The 17,724-nt window shown below is 38.2% G+C and overlaps 1 protein-coding gene across 10 annotated transcripts in view; it reads left to right on the top strand.

Moving 5' to 3' along the window:
- TTBK2 (tau tubulin kinase 2) overlaps positions 1-17,724 on the top strand; it is a 307,449-nt gene that overhangs the window by 89,698 nt on the left and 200,027 nt on the right. For 8 of the 10 annotated variants that reach the window (XM_077127599.1, XM_077127601.1, XM_077127605.1 and 5 more), the window contains one exon: positions 16,737-16,884. In XM_077127599.1, the coding sequence (XP_076983714.1) occupies positions 16,737-16,884 (148 nt within the window). Of the gene's footprint in view, positions 1-16,736; positions 16,885-17,724 lie in introns of those variants that run through there. The other 2 variants (XM_077127611.1, XM_077127607.1) reach the window with 2 other exon arrangements.

Raw genomic sequence — 17,724 nt, 5'->3', positions numbered from 1 at the left:
CTGAATTCCTTGAGGAAGGGATTCCACCTGAGTTGGGGTTCACCCCTCCCCTGGGGAATGCACAGGCTCCAGACAAGCCCCCAAAAGAGCTCACTTCTGCCTATGTCTGGGGCACTTGCAGTCTGAGAAGTCCTGCCCCTATATCCAAAGGCAGTCAAGCCTTTGTAGACACACAGCCAAAAAACCTCTGTTTCCTTCTTTTTTTTTTTATCCCTTTTTCCGTCAACCCTGCCGCCATGGCGCCGGAAAAAAACGAGCAACTTCTGCTTTGACCAGGTTCATCTAAGCTGGGGGCCTATTTTTAGTCAAAATTTGTTAATTAATTCCACAGTTGGCATTTGATTGTGCTCAGTCCCTGCTACTGGTAAAGTTCCTTTCCTTTCCCCTCTTGGAAGCTGCCTGTGGGGGAGGGGCACCAGCCACCACAGCTTTGGGAACTCACGGTTCTGTGGGGGCTTGCAGCTGGTCCAGCTGGTCCAGACTGGGGTACGCTGTGTGTCTGGTCACTGACGTGACCCCAGGAGATGTTTTGTACTGTTTCTGGTTATTTAGTAGTTGTTCTGGAGGATGAACTAAAATGCTCACATTGTTAAGCTACCATCTTGACCCGGAAATATAGACTTATTTTAATTGGGACATTTTCTTGGCCTTGGAACTGTTAAGCGTCTGATTAAATCCCCCTTTTAAAAAACCATTTGTTTCTGGTATATTGCATTCTGTCAGCTGGTAAACTAGAACAACCAGTGTTCCAATTCTTCCACATTCTTCAAATGCCTGGTGTTTTCATTTTTAAAATTATAGCTGTCCTGATGGATTTGAAATGGTAGCTCATTGTGGTATTCATTTGCATTACCTTAATGACTAATGATATTGAACATCTTTCTATGTGCTTTTTGGCCATTGTATGTATTTGTATATCTTCTTTGTAAAAATGTCTGGTGATGTCCTTTGCCCATTTTAAAATAGGGTTGTTTGTGTTTTTGTCGTTGAGTTGTAAGAATTATTTATAGGGATCTTAAACACTTATCAGAGGTATAATTTCCAAATGTTTTCTCTCATACTGTAGATTGTATTTTCATACTCTTGAGATAATGTCTTTTGATGTACTGAAGTTGTTTTTTTTGGTTTTTTACTTTTTTATTGTATAATATAACATTTATGCAAAGAAAAGAAAGAAAAGAGTTGTAGTTTTCAAAGCACTCTTCAACAGGTAGTTACAGGACAGATCCCAGAATATACAATCTTCTCAGATTTTTCCCAGAGTAGAGGAGGGTAGGAGGCATAAATATTTCTTACCATCACAATTGACTTAAAAAACAAACAAACATATATAGGGAAAAGCAATAAATTTCAGAACACAGCACCATAATTCGTTGTAGAACCTATTTCAGAGTTTGGCTTGGGTTACAGTTCCACAATTTTAGCTTTTTACATCTAGCTGTTCTCTAAGATACTGAAGACTAAAAGATATATCAGTTTAATGATTCAGCATTCATATTCATTCGTTAAATCCTATCTTCTCTGTATAACTCCACCATCACCTTTGATCTTTCTGTCCCTCTCTTTAGGAGTGTTTGGGCTATGGCCATTCTAACTTTTTAATGTTGGAAGGGTCTGTCAATAATATGGGCTAGGGGGATGAAACTATCTGATGTTCTGTAAAGGCTTGGCCCTCTAGGTTTCAGGGCATATCTGGACCAGGGACTCAACTGAAGGTTGTAGGTTTTTGGAAAGTTACTCTAGTGCATGGAACCCTTATGGAATCTTATGTATTGCCCTAGGTGTTTTTTAGGATTGGCAGGTTATGATAGGTAGCAGTGTCTAACTGAAGCTTCCTTATGAGCAACCTCAGCCTTTCAACTATATTTGAATTCTCCCTGTCACTGATACATTATTAGTTACACTTCGTTTCCCCCTTTCTTGGTCAGGATGAAATTGTTTATCCCACAGTGATGCCTACTTAGTTGTTTTTTTTTTTTTCCTAACTTTTTTTATTGTGCGATATAGCATATATACAAAGCAAAGAAATAAAAATGCAATACTTTTCAAAGCGCTCTTCAACAGAGAGTTTGAGGAGAGATCCCAGAGTTTGTCATGGGCTGCCATATGATCCTCTCATATTTTTCCTTCTGGTTGCTCCAGAATATAGGAGGCTGGAGGGCTTAAATACTTTTTTATCATCACAATCGATTTACGTTTTCTTCTTTTCTTGTGAAGATAACATATATACAAAAAAGCTATAAATGTCAAAGCACAGCAGCACAATTAGTTGTAGAACAAATTTCAGAGTTTGACATGGGTTATAATTTCACCTTCGAGCTGCTCTAAAATACTGGAGACTAAAAGAGATATCAATTTAATGATTCAGCATTCATATTCATTTGTTAAATCCTATCTTCTCTATACAAATGCACCATCACCTTTAATCTTTCCATCCCCCTCTTTAGAGGTGTTTGGGCTGTGGCAATTCTAAATATTTGATATTGAAAGGGTCTGTCACTAACACAGGGTAGGGAGATGGAACTATCTGATATTCTGGAGAGGCAGGGCTAGGTTTCAGGACTTATTGGGACCAGGGACCCATCTGGAGGTTGTAGGTTTCTGGAAGGTTACTCTAGTGCATGGAGGAACCCTTGTGGAATCTTACATATTGCCCTAGGTGTTCTTTAGGATTGGCTGGAATGTTCCTGGTAGGCGGTTGGCAGGTTATGATAGGTAGCAATCTCTAACTTAAGCTTGCTTAAGAGCAACCTCCAGAGTAGCCTCTCAACTCTATTTGAGATCTCTCTGCCACTGATACTTCATTAATTATACTTCTTTTCCCGTTTTGGTCAGGATGGAATTGTTGATACCACAGTGCCAAGTCTGGATTCATCCCTGGGAATCATCTTCCGTGTTGACAGGGAGACTTTCACCCCTGGATGTCGTGTCCCATGTGGGGGGAGGGCAATGATTTCACTTGCAGAGTTGGGCTTAGAGAGACTGAGGCCACACCTGAGCAATAAAAGAGGTCCTCCAGAAGTAACTCTTAGGCATTCCTATAGGTAGTCTAAGCTTCTCTGCTACCTACATAAGCTTCAGAAGAGTAAGCCTCATGATCGAGGGCATGGCCTATTCATTTGGGTGTCCCTAAAGTTTGACACAGTATCAGGGTATTTTTTGATGGTAAGGTTTAATAGTTCCATATTCTTTCTCCCATCCCTCAGGGGACTTTGCCAATACTTTTTCATTGTCTGCTTAATATAATCTAGGATGTATCCAGGCATTACAATAATCTATACAGAATTAAAGGCACTCTTTCTTATTCTGGGCTCCCTGTGTTCAAATTGTTCAAGTTATCTGTACAGATAGGTTGAATTAGATTATGCACGACAGAAAATTTCAGTTCAGACCAAAATAAACCTTTCTTCCATTGGTCTCAAAGAGTATGTGTGGTTCTAAAATATTGACATTGTCTTTCTTAGCCATATGTTCTGAATTAATTCAACTCCAACCTGTTCAGCTTTGTTCTTATCTCTAAATATCAGGTTATATATATAAAACACCCTCTCAAAATCCAGAAATAATATTCACCACTCTAAATTTAATGTGTCTACTCTAAAAGCTTATAATCAAGGCCCGTTTTCTTATAAGCATTTTCTAAAGGTGACCATACCATTCTTGTTTTTTCGTTTCTGGTTTATTTTGTCTCCCCAAATGTCCCACATATTCATTTACATCATTGCATACCTCGTGACTTTGTTCCTATTGTAGAAGCACAATCTTCGTTCATAAGTATACACCATCGTTCACCAATCTACTTCTCCATCAGTGCATCCTTCAGCCACCTGCATTCATCGGGCATCATGTAGAGGGCTCAAAGTCCACAGTCCATCAACAGTCTCAATTTTAAATAATTTCATTGTTTGAAAGAAAAGGAAAACTAATAAACACACCCTCGCCAAATAGGAAATCGAAACCTCCTCTTAACTCTTGTCTCTCTCCCCATTAATTACCTCTGCTGTGGCTGTGGTTGTGCTGATGGTTACCTTTTGAACATAGCTTGTAGTATGCTATAGCAGTTTTCCCCCTGTACCCTAGACTTAAACACTGTTTGTATAAGAATCATATCTTTGAAGTAATTCTAGCGAGAACTAATTCCTATTTCTAGTGTTAATCAGTGGGACATGTAGGTCTATACAGCCCCTTTCAATTTTTTTCATCTTCAATATGGTAATATTACTTATAAACCCACTAGAGAACCACCTTCACTCCTATCCATTCCCTTACACTGGAGTTCAACCTCATTAGCTAATGGTTCACCCATCTCTAGGTTCTATATATCTCTACGTCCCCCACATCCTATATTATAATCCTCTGATTATATCTTTATGCTGGTCATAAAAGTGGAACATATAGTATCTATCCTTTTGTGTCTGGCTAATTTCACTCAGAATTATGTCCTCAAGGCTCATCCATCTTGTCATGCGCTTCAGGATGTCATTTTGTCTTACTGATGCATAATATTCCATCGTGTGTATATACCACATTTTGTTGATCCACTCATCTGTTGGTGGGCATTTGGTCTGTTTCCATCTTTTGGTGATTGTGAATAATACTACTGTGAACATCAGTGTGCAAATTTCTGTTTGTGCCATTGCTTTCAGCTCTTCTGAGTATATACTAAGTAGTGCTATTGCTGGGTCATAGGGCAATTCGATATTTCGTTTCCTAAGGAACCCCAAACAGTCCTCCACAGTCGTTGCACCATTATACATTCCCACCAGCAGTGCACAAGTGTCCCAGTTTCTCCACATCCTCTCCAACATTTATAGGTTCCTGTTTATTTAATAGCAACCATTCTTATAGATGTGAGGATGATATCTCTTTGTAGTCCTGATATGCATTTCCCTTATAGCCAGTGAAATGTGCTTTTGAGCCATCTGTATTTGCTCTTGATAAAATGTCTATTCATATATGTAGCCCGGTTCATAATTGGGCTGCTTGTTTATTTGTTGTTGAGTTGTATGATTCCTTTGTAGATACAGGAAATCAAAACTTTTGTCTGCTGTGTGATTTCTGAATATTTTCTCCCGTTTAGTTGGCTGCCCTTCATGTTTTTGACAAAGTCTTTTGAGATGCTGAAGCATCTGATTCTGTTGAGTTCCCATTTATCTGTTTTTTCCTTTTGTTGCTTGTGCTCTGGGTGTAAAGTTTAAAAGCCATCTCCTATTTCTAGCTCTTGAAGATATTTCCTTAGATTTTGTTCTAGAAGCTTTATGGTTCTAGTTATGTTTAGGTATTTTATCCACTTTGAGTTAATTTTTGTGTCGGTGCAAGATAGGAATCCTCTTTCATTTTTTGGCTAATAATATCCAATTATTGAAAAGACTATTTTGTTCCACTTCAGAGGATTTGGGGGCCTTATCAAAAATCAGTTGACCATAGATTTGGTGGTCAATTTCTGCACTCTGGATTCAATTCCATTGGTCAATGCGTCTATCTTTTTACCAGTTCCATGCTGTTTTGACCACTCGGGCTTTTTCATAGGTTTTAAAGTCCAGGAGTGCTACTCCTCCCATTTCATTCTTCCTTTTTAGGAATTTTTTTTTTTTACCTATTTGGGGTCTCTTTCCCTTACAGATGAATTTGCTAATTAGCTTTTCAAAATCTTCAAACTAGGTTGTTGGAATTTTGATTGGTACTGTGTTGAATCTGTGGATCAATTTGGGGAGAATTGACATCTTAACTATATTTTGCCTTCTTATCCATGAGCAGGGAATGCCTTTCCACCTATTTGATTTCTTTTAGCAATGTTAGGTGGTTTTCTGTGTACAAGTCCTTTATGTCCCTAGTTAAGTTCATTCCTTAACTGACTCCTCAGCTAGGTCATTGCTTGTGTATAGAAATGTTACTGATTTTTGCACATTTATTTTATATCGCGGCACCTTGCTGAATTTGTTATTAGCTCAAGTAACTTTGCTGTAGATTTCTCAGGATCTTCCAAGTATAGCATCATATCATTTGCAAATAATGTGAGTTTTACTTCTTCCTTTCCAGTTTGGATGTCTTTGATTTCTTTGTCCTGCCTGATTGCCCCAACTAGAACTTCTATCCCAATGTTGAATAATAGTAGTGACAGTGGGCATCCTCTTCTCGTTCTTGATCTTAGGGGGAAAGCTTTCAATCTCTCTATTGAGTACAATGCTGGCTATCAGTTTTTTTTGTTTTTTTTCACATGGGCAGGCACCGGGAATCGAACCCAGGTCTTCTGGCATCGTAGGCAAGCATTCCTGCCTGCTGAGCCACATGGCCCTGGCTATCAGTTTTTCATATATTCTCTTTATCATACTGAGGTAGTTACCTTTGATTCCTATCTTTTGGAGTGTTTTTATCAGAAAGGGATGCTGAATTTTTTACAATCAATCAGGATGATCATGTGATTTTTTTTCCCTTTCAATTTGTTAATGTGCTGTCATGGTTAGGGACAGGTGTCAACTTGGCCAAGTTGTGGTACCTGTTCATCTGATTGGGCAAGCGCTGGCCTGTCTGTTGCAATGAGGACATTTCATAGGATTAGGTCATGATCATGTCAGCTACATCCACAGCTGATTCCATTTGTAATCAGCCAAAGGGGAGTGTCTTCTGCAATTAGTGATGCTAAATGCAATCATGGGAAGCCTTTTAAGGAGGACTCAGAGATTCCATTCCTGCTTTGGCTGGTGAGCCTCTCCTGTGGAGTTCATCCAGGCCATCCATTGGAGTCATCGGCTTCGCAGCCTGCCCTGTGGATTTTGGACTCTGCGTTCCTACGGTCACATGAGGCACTTTCATAAATTTTATATTTGCAAGTGTTCCCTGTTGATTCTGTTTCTCTAGAGAACCCTAACTAATACATGTGCTGTATTACATTAATTGATTATCTCGTCTTGAACGTCCTTGCATTCCTGGTATAAACCCCACTTGGTCATTGTGTATAATTCTTTTAATGTGTTGTTGGATTCGATTTGCTAAATTTTTTTGAGAATTTTTGCATCTATGTTCATTAGAAAGATTGGCTTGTAGTTTTTCTTTCTCATAGTATCTTTACCTGGTTTTGGTATTAAAATAATATTGTCTTCATAAAATGAGTTAGTTAGAGTTCCTTTTTCATCAGTGTTTTGGGAAAGTTTGAGCAGGATTGGTGTTAGTTCTTTTTCCAGTGTTTCGTAGAATTCCCCTGTGAAGCCATCTGACCTTGGTCTTTTCTTTGTGGGAAGATTTTTGATGACTGATTGAATCTCTTTATTTGTGATTGGTTTCTTGAGATTTCTTCCTATTTCTTCCTGAGTCAGTATAGCTTCTTTGTGTGTCTCCACAAATTTGTCTGTTTCATCTAAGTTGTCTAGTTTGTTGGCGTATAGTTGTTCATCATATCTTCTTATGATTTCTTTTATTTCTTCAGTATCTATGGTGATTGTTCTAGTTTGCTAGCTGCTGGAATGCAATATACCAGGAACAGAATGGCATTTAAAAAGGGGAATTTAATAAGTTGCTAGTTTACAGTTCTAAGGCCGAGAAAATTTCCCAAGTAAAACAAGTCTATAGAAATGTCCAATCAAAGGTATCCAGGGAAAAATACCTTGGTTCAAGAAGGCCGATGAAGTCCAGGGTTTCTCTCTCATCCGAGAAAGCACATGGTGTACACAATCACGGTTTCTCTCTCATCTGAAAAGGCTCATGGTGAGCACAGTGTCATCTTCTAGCTTTCTCTCCTGGCTTCCTGTTTCATGAAGCTCCCCAGTAGGTATTTTCCTTCTTCATCTCCAAAGCACTGGCTGATGGACTCTCTCCTTCATGGTGCTGCAGCATTCTCTGCTCTCTCTGAATCTCTCATTCTCCAAAATGTTTCCTCTTTTATAGGGCTCCAGTAAACTATGCAGGACCCACTCAAATGGGTGGAGACATGCCTCCGCATGCCTCCACTTAACCCAGTTTAACAACCATTCTTGATTAAACCACATCTCGTGGAAGATGATCTAATTACGGTTTCAAATATACAATGCTGAATAGGGATTAGAAGAAACAACTGCCATTACAAAATGATACTTGGCTTTTCAAGGGTACATACATCCTTTCAAACCAGCACAGTAATGCACCTCTTTTCATTTCTGATTTTATTTGCATCCTATCTCTTTTTTTCTTTGTCAGTCTTGGTAGTGGCCCATTAATTTTATTGATTTTCTCAAAGAACCAACTTTTGGTTTTATTGATTCTTTCTGTTGACTTGTTTCCCATTCATTTATCTCTGCTTTAATCTTTGTTATTTTTCCTTTTCTGTTTGCTTTGGGGTTAGTTTGCTGTTCTTTCTCAAGATCTTCCAGGTGTGCTGTTAAGTCCTCGATTTTTGCCCTTTCTTTTTTTTTTAATGTAGTCATTTAGGGTAGTAAATTTGCCTCTCAGCACAGCCTTTGCCGCGTCCCATATGTTGTGATAAGTTGTATTCTCATTTTCATTCATGTCTAGATTGCTACTGATTTCTCTAGCAATTTCTTCTTTGACCCACTGGTTGTTTAAGAGTATGTTATTTAATCTCCATATATTTGTGAATTTTCTTGTTCTTCGGTGTTTATTGAAATGCAGCTTCATCCTATTGTGATCAGAGAAAGTACTTTGAATAAATTCAATGTTTTTAAATTTATAAAGATCTGTTGTGTGCCCTAGCATATGATCTATCTTGGAGAATATTCTGTGATCACTAGAGAAGAATGTATATTCTTGTGCTTTGGGGTTCAGTGACCTATATATGTCTATTAGGTCTAATTCATTTATAAAGTTATTTAACTTATCTATTTCCTTGTTGATCTTCTGTCTGGTTGTTCTATCTATAGAGGAGAGTGGTGTATTGAATTCTCCTATTGTTGAAACATCTGTCGTTTCCTTCAGTTTTGCCAATGTCTGTCTCATGTTCTTTGGAGCTCCTTGATTGGGAGCATAAACATTTATGACTGTGATATCTTCTTTGTGAATTGACCCTTTAATTAGTATATAATGTCTTTCTTTGTCTTTTATGATGTCTTCATATTTACGATCAGTTTTGTCTTATATTAGTGTAGCTACTCCTAGTTTCTTTTAGTTAACAACTTGCGTGGAAAATCTCTTTCCATCCTTTCACTTTCAATCTATTTGTATCCTTGTGTCTAAGATGAGTCTCTTGTAAGCAGCATATGACTGGATTATGTTTCTTAATGCATTCTGCCAATCTGCATCTTTTAATTGGTAAGTTTAGTCCATTAACATTCAGAGTTATTACTGAAAAGGTGTTTCTTGAAACTCATCTTATCTTTTTTATTTTGTTTGTTAGATCTGTATATTCTTTTCCCTCTTTCTCTTTGTGTTCTTTAAATGACCCTTAGTGGTACTCTTCAATTCTGTGCCCTCCTCCAGACCTCCCTCTCCTGTCTTTTTTTTTTCCTGACAAAACTCCTTTTAGTATTTCTTGCAGGGTCAAGAAATTTTGTTGACAGATTCTTTCAGGACTTCTTTGTCTGTGAAAACTGTAATCTCACCCTCATCCTATTGTGATCAGAGCAAGTGCTTTGAATAATTTCAATGTTTTAAAATTCTTTTTCTGTGAAAACTTTAATCTCGCCCTCAGTTTTGAAGAACAATTTGGTTGGGTATAGAATTCTTGGCTGAAAGTCTTTCTGTTTTAGAATCTTGAATATATCATACCACTGCCTTCTCAACTCCAGGGTGCTCATTGAGTAGTCTGAACTCAGTTTTATTTGGTTTCCCTTGTATGTAGTAGATTGTTTTTCTCTTGCCGCTTTCAGGATTTTTTGTTTCTCTTCAAATTTGACAAACTGATTGGTATGTGTCTTGGGGAAGGCCTGTTTGGATTTATTCTGTTTGGAGTTCGTTGGGATTCTTCAACTTGTATATTTATATCCTTTAAGAGAGTTGGGAAGTTTTTCCCCATTATATCCTCAACTACTCTTCCTAGTCCTTTACTGCTCTCTTCTCCTTCTGGGACACCAGTGATTCTTACATTTGTGTGCTTTGTTTCGTCTATCATTTCCCTGAGATCCAATTCAGTTTTTCCATCTTTTTTGCCACTTCCTGTTTTGAGTTTTTTAAGTCAGTTATCTTGTCCTCTATATCACTTATTCTTCCTTCAGAAATCTGATGTTGTAAGCAAAAAATGTTTATTTGGTACAAAATTTATATTTTGACTAGTGCATTTTCTAATATAACTTATGTGGGCAGCTTACTAGAACACCATAATATTTGGAACCTTGCATAGGACATGAAGTTTTGTAGATTTGTCAAAAGTGATGCCCAGGTAAATCCCAGAGCAATTTGAACAGTGAATAGGGAAGTATTTGCATAGTCCCCTGGCGGAATGTTGAGAAAGGGGGAAAATTCAGCTTCCCCAAGTAGAGCATTCTTGATATTCTCACAGTATCAAGAGGGGCAGTGGGGACAGCCAAAGCAATAGGCTGAGCCGCCAATCTTGGGGTTTGTTCGTATGAAGCTTAATCCCGCAAAGGATAGGCTAAGCCTACTTAAAATTAGGCCTGAGTCACCCCCAAGAGAACCTCTTCTGTTACTCAGATGTTTCCTCTCTCTCTCTCTCTCTCTCTCTCTCTCTCTCTCTCTCTCTCTCTCTCGGCTGACACAGCAAGCAAACTCACTGCCCTCCCCCTCTCTACATGGGATATGACTCCCAGGGGTGTGGACCTTCCTGGCAACATGGGACAGAAATCCTAGATGAGCTGGAATTCACCATCAAGGGATTGAGAAAATCTTTTCGACCAAAATGGGGAAGAGCGAAATGAGACAAAGTGTCAGTGGCTGAGAGATTCCAAACTGAGTTGAGAGGTTATCCTGGAGGTTATTCTTGCACATTAAATAGATATCACCTGTTTAGTTTAGGTGTCATGGAGAGCCTGAAGGGAAGTGCCTGAAAATCTGGGATATGGCTATCTCAGTGTGACTGCTTGGTTGTGAGAGCCTTCTGTCTGATGCTCCTTTTGTCTACCTCATTGATGGACAAGTAAAACATATGGATTAAAAATAAATAAATAATAGAGGGAACAAATGTTAAAATACATTTAGTAGATAGAAATGCTGGTGATTGGTGAAGGGGAGGGGTAAGGGATATGGTATGTATGAATTTTTTTCTGTTTTCTTTTTATTGCTTTTTCTGAATTGATGCAGACGTTCTAAGAAATGATCATGATGATGAATATACAACTATGTGATGATAGTGTGAGTTATTGATTATATGACAAGGATGGTATGATCATGTGATAAGAATGTTTGTGTTTGTATGTGGTTATGTACCATAAATAAAAATAAATAAATTTAAATTTAAAAATTAAAAAAAAAAGAAATCTGGTATTGTGTGCCTCTAGTATATTTTTTATTTGATCAACAGAGTCTATAATCTGCCTGATATCTGCTATGTTTTTATTTATTCTTTCAATTCTTGTACTGTTGTCTTGATCTCCTTTATGTCATTTGCTATCCTACTTATTTTATTAAGTTATGTGAACATCTTTGATAAGTTAACTGTGGTGCTTTGATAAGTTAACTGTGGCCAGGTTTCAGCTTGGCCAGGTGAAGGTGCCTAGTTCTATTGCTGTCAACATGAGCCACTGGAATGTGAACCTCATCTGTTGCTTATTACATCTGCAAGTCGGCTAGGAGGCAGGTCTGCTGTAATGAATGATGTTTGATTTAATTGACTTGTGCTTAAATGAGAGAGCTCAGTGTAGCACAGCCTAAGCAACTCAGCATACCTCATCTCAGCACTTGCAGCTCAGTCCAGGCCTTTGGAAATGTGGAAAGGAATTACCCTGGGGAAAATTGTTGGAACCCAGAGACCTGGATAGAAGCCAGCAGAGATTTCCCTGTGCCTTCCTGTGTAAGAAGGATCCTCAGCTGAAAGTTAGCTGCCTTTTCTCTGAAGAACTGTATGATTTTAACTAAATAAATCCCCTTTTATTAAAAGCCAGTCTGTGTCTGGTGTGTTGCATTCTGGCAACTTCGGTAGACTAGAACAGGTGTTTTAATCTGGTCATTACTCAGGGCTATGTTTGTCTCTATTGTGATATCTTAGTGTTCTTCTGCTGCCTTTGTGGCATGTAAATATCTTGATTGATTTATTTCTGGAGTTGATTTCTTCCAGTGGTGTAAGGCCTTGTGTTTGCTGCATGGTTATACAGCAGGGTACAGGGTGGAGCACTCAGTGCAGTGATTTATTTCAGGCCCTGATACACTGATGCTTGTGAATGTGGGTGCCCAACAGCCAGGGAGGACATAGCTGTGTGGGTGCACCATTTGGGGGGACGGAACCCTGTTGTGCGTTGGTCTAAGGCACAGGACCCTTTGTGTGCATGCATAGAGCTGTGACAGCAGGTTGGCATTATGTGACTCTGCTGCACAGGCCAGCACTTTCTCAGAGTGGAAAGTATGGCTGAGGGCTGTGTGCATGTGCAGTTCTAAGACTGCTGTAAAGCACAGTTCCCAGAGCTGAATAACGCGATTGGGGGCCTGTGTGCATGCACGGGCCTGGGAGTGTTGTAAAATGATGCACAGCGCTCAGGAGTGGTGGGGTGAGGCTGTGAGACACTATGGTCAGGGTGGCAGAGGTAGCCTGGGTATGAAGTTTAGTGCCCGCAACACTTTATGCACTGGCAACAGCTTGCAAGGAACAGGGAGGGGGGAGGTAGTGCTCTAGATGGGTGCAGGAGTGGTAGGTTGAGCTGCACTTGGGGTGGGGTTGGGGGGCAGGTATGTGCACTGGGAACTCATGGGGTGGGGGTGCCTATAGTGCGGGGAATGGGAGCTGGTGATGGTGTTCAGGTGCATGGGGTGTGAGGTGAGTCACTAGTCACCGGGCTGCCCTGGTGAGGGTAGCATGCCCAAGGAACAAACTGGCTTACTTCCTAGTCCCTGGCTCTTGTACATGCTCTCATGCAGGTTCTGCACCTCTGCACCACTCTCCAGCTTCCTGCCTCTCAGTTCCTTGGCCTCTGCAACCAGGGTTGCCTTATGTGCTACAGAAAGCTCTCTTAGGTCAGCCACACTCCCAGATCACTGCCTCAGTCACCCTCCTGTCCCTTTTCTAACTTTTCCATGGAGCAGGGCTAATCTTGAGCTATTCTATTTAGCCATCTTCTCGAAAGTCTCCAAAGTTAAGTTTTATGAATTCTTATTTCTTTATTTTTTCTTTTGTTGCCTGTATTGTCATATCTAAGAATCTCTTGCAAATCCGAGACTTATAGACGCAAAAAGTGAAATGTTAAAAGTAAATGTTGGTAAAGTATCTTTCAGTGCAAATGGTAACTAATAGAGAACTTGTGGTGAATATGTTAACATCACATAAAATAGATTTTAAGTTAAAAACTATTACAAGAAACAAAGATGGACATTTTATATTGATAAAAGGATCAATTTATCAGGAAGATATGACAGTTATAAAGATAAGTACAGCAAACAACAGAGCCCCAAAATGTATAAAGCAAGCAGGACAGTATTGAAGGGAGAAATAGACTGTTATGCAGTAATTGTTGGTAACTTCAGTGCCTCACTTTCAATAATTGGTAGAACATCTACACAGAAGATTAGTGAAGGAGAGGAAGAAAGACATCACCAACATTATAAATGAACTAAACCTGATAGACATATATGGAATACTCCATTCAACAATAGTAGAATATACATACTCCTCAAATATTCATGGAACATATGTTGGGGCGTAAAACAATACTCAATAAATGAAAAAGACTGAAATCATACTGCATATACTCTCCAACACAATAGAATGAAGCTAGAAAATCAATGGTGTAAGGAAACTTGAAAATTTGCAAGTATGTGGAAGTTATACCATTCACACTTAATCAGTGGGCGAAGAAGAAATCACTAGGGAAACAAAAAATACTTTGAGAGAAATGAAAAGAAAAATAAAGCATACCAAAAATGTGGGATGTAGTAAAAGTAGTACTCAGGAAAATTTGTGGCTGTAAAAACCTGAATTAATAAAACAGAAAGATCTCAAATCAACAGCCTAACATTATACCTTAAGGAACTAGAAAAAGAAGAGCAAACTAATCCAAAGTCTACAGAATTATGGAAATAATAAAGATTAGAGCAGAGATAATGGAAGTAGAGAATAGAAAAACAGTAGAGAGAAGCAACAAACCAAATGCTGAATCTTTGAAAAGATCCAAATTACAGACCTTTAGCTAGACTGAAGAAGAAAGGGAGATGACATAAATAACTAAAATCATACATGAAAGTAGGGACATAACTATTGACCTTACACAAATTGAAAGAATTGTAAGTTACTATTAAGAACAGTTGTTCCCCAACCTTTTTGGATAATATAGATGGAACAGACAAATACCCAGAGACATGCAAATTATAAAAAACTGACCGAAGAGAAAAATAGAAAATCTGCATAGACCTTCAGAAAGTAAAGAGATTGAATCAGTAATCAGAAACCTCTCAGACAGATTCACTGGTGAGTTCTATCAAATATTTAGAGAATTAATACCAGTAGTACTCAAGTCTTCCAAAAAACTAGATAGGGAATACTTCCTAACACATTTTATGAGGTCAGTATTATCCTGACAACCAAGGAGACAAAAACACCTCAAGTAAAGGAAACTAGACACCAGTATCCTTTATGAATATAGTTGTAAAACCCTCAACAAAATATTACCAGACCTAGTTCAGCAGCACATTAAAAGTATTATCTATCATGAGCAACTGGGATTTATCCCAGTAGTACAAGGTCTTCAACATATGAAAATCATTGAATGTAATAGCTTCCACATTAGTATGAAAAGAAATAAACACACCTGATCATCTGAATAGATGCCAAAAAAGAACTTGGCAAAATCCAGCACCCTTTCCTGATAAAAACATTCAGCAGACTAGGAATAAAAGATCTCTTCCTTCGTATGATTAAGGGCATTTATGAAAAATCCACAGCTAAGAATACTCAGTTGTCAAAGATTGAAAGCTTTCTCCCTGAGATCAGCAGTAAGACAAGGATGCTTGCTTTTACCACTGCTATTGAACAATGTACTGGAAGCCCTAGCCAGAGTTATTAGGCAAGAGAAATATATAAAAGGTATCAAATTGGAAAAGAAGAAGTTAAACTATCTCTGTTTGAAGATGACACTATTCTTTAATTAGAAAACCCTGTATTAAGATGACCTGTTTTAGTTTGCTGAAGCTGCCAGAATGCAACACATCCAGAGATGGATCAGCTTTAATAAGGGGATTTATTTAGTTAAAAATTTATAATTCTTCAGAGGAAAGGCAGCTGCTTTCATCTTAGGTTCTCTATTTCATGGGAAGGCACATGGCAACATCTGCTGATCTTTTCTCCTGGCTTCTGGGTTACAGTGGCCTTCCCTGTGGTCATTCCTTTCTGCATCTCCAAACATCTGGGCTGAGCTGTGAGTGCTGAGATGAACCGCTGAACCGCTGAGCTCTCTTCTGACCTCTCTCTCTTTTAAGCCTCCAGCTAATTAAATTAAACATCACTCATCGTGGAAGGCACTCCCCTTAGCCAACTGAGAATGTAATCAACCATAGATGAATTTCACATACTGATGATTTAAATCCACAGAAACAGGTCAACGGGGCATCATCACCTGGCCAGGTTGAGACCTGAACCTAACTCTACCACATGACTGTAATCTCCAAAGCAGTCTACAGATTCAGTGCATTTCCTATCGAAATTCCAATGGCTTTTTTTTTCATGAATGGAATTGCTGATCCTTAAATTTATATGGAAACGCAAGGTGCCCCATATATTCTTGAAAAAGAAGAAAAAAGTTGGATTCACACTCCCCCATTTTAAAACTTACTATAAAGCTATATAAACATAAAGAGATGTAGAGACCAATGGAACGAAATATAGAGTCCAAAAATAAACCCAAACGTCTATGGTCATTTGAGTTTTGACAAGGATGCCAAGACCATTCAATAGAGAAAGAATAATCTCTTCAGCAAATGGTTCTGAGACAACTGGATGACTGTATGCAAAGGAATGAAGTTGGGTACTTACCTCACACCATATAAAAAATGAACTCAGAATGGATCCACTACCGAAATATGAGAGCTAAAACTATAAAACTTTTAGAACAAACCTAAGGTCTGCTCATAAATTTCCATGACCTTGGGATTGGCACTGGATTTTTAGATTTGATCAGAGTTTACTTTTATTTCGGTATATAAATATATAGTGCCAGCCCTCTGAAGCCTGTTTAGATGCCCCAGAAAGGAGGGTAAATAGTGCTGAGAGGGCTCATACCTGGCTGCCCCTACTCCCCCCTCCCATAGACCTGTCAATTAGATTGGTTCCAGGTAAGATTTCAATTGGCAAAAAGATTTCATGGCTAAAGAAAACTTAACAAACTACTGCTTTAGAATTGGTGGTATTTGTGGGAAGTGATGCTTTCAGATACTCTGTTTTTGTAGTGTTTCTGATGCCAGTTATTGACCAAATTTTAAACTTATTTCTGTCTTAAATAATTTCATTATTTTTGGTGCTTAAACCTGTGGGAAAATGGTTTGATATCATTTGCAGTCATTTGTCATCATTTTGGCCTGTACATAATTAATTTAACTGAAATCATTAAATTGGAATATTAAAATTTATGTATTATTTTCTAAACATGAGATAAGTTGTTTCCAATTGGAATCTTCAAGTAATCTTGTGTGTGTGTGTTCCTATTTTATTTCCTGTACAGTTGAGGAAGATTGGGGGTGGTGGCTTTGGAGAGATTTATGATGCCTTGGACATGCTCACCAGGGAAAATGTTGCACTGAAGGTGGAATCAGCTCAACAACCAAAACAAGTCCTGAAAATGGAGGTTGCTGTACTGAAAAAACTACAAGGTAGGCTGCTTTGTATGATATGCCAAACAATTTAGAATTCATTGTTATCTGACTGTTATTTATATTCTCTTAACCAGTAATTGAATACTCTGTTGTCATCTAGGTATGAACATGCTTAGCATTTTTCTCTTAGAATAATGTTATCACTAGCTGGTAGTAATAGAAATGTGTAATTGCTTAGAATAATAAACTTTGGAAATTCCTTTTCTTGGTGAGTAAGGATGAGAGAATAAACTTTCAGGAACATTTGTCAGAAGATTTTATGGTGAAATTTGCCCTTTTTGTTGAACAAAAACCTAAATACTTCTGAGTTGTTTCTACTTATATCTTTGGATGTTAAAGATGCATTAATCACATTACGCAAGCTACCTCCAGATAACAGTGAAGGATGAATTTAAAAATAAACCTGTTTTTTGTGTGTTGATTTTCATTAACTTTAGTTTCAGAGAATAACTGTTTATGGCCCTGTCATTTTTTAAGTCCATTTTGCTAGTTGGGTCCCTATTTTTCACTATAGGTATAAATAGTTTTTTTTTTTTCCCTGGCATCAGTCTAATGATGGAAAGCCCTAATTTGTGTCCATCTTTATATTTTCGGTTTAATGACACAATCTGATGTCTAATATTACTGATATTTAGATGTTTGCTCTGAGTCAAGCTTAAATGGGGGTGATTAGTACGCTAAAATGGAAATTTTAAGCTCTGGAAATTTTGTTTTGTTGTGGGATATTAATTATTTGGAGGATTTTATCATTAACAAAAAGAGCAAGGAAATTGTACCCTATTTGGTGGAAATGGGAAGGGCAAAATGGTATGTAGCCTAAGACCCTCAAATTTGCAC

The sequence above is a fragment of the Tamandua tetradactyla genome, chromosome 14 (assembly GCF_023851605.1).
Source record: "Tamandua tetradactyla isolate mTamTet1 chromosome 14, mTamTet1.pri, whole genome shotgun sequence".
Classification (NCBI taxonomy): domain Eukaryota; kingdom Metazoa; phylum Chordata; class Mammalia; order Pilosa; family Myrmecophagidae; genus Tamandua; species Tamandua tetradactyla.
This window is presented reverse-complemented; position numbering and strand designations above follow the sequence as displayed.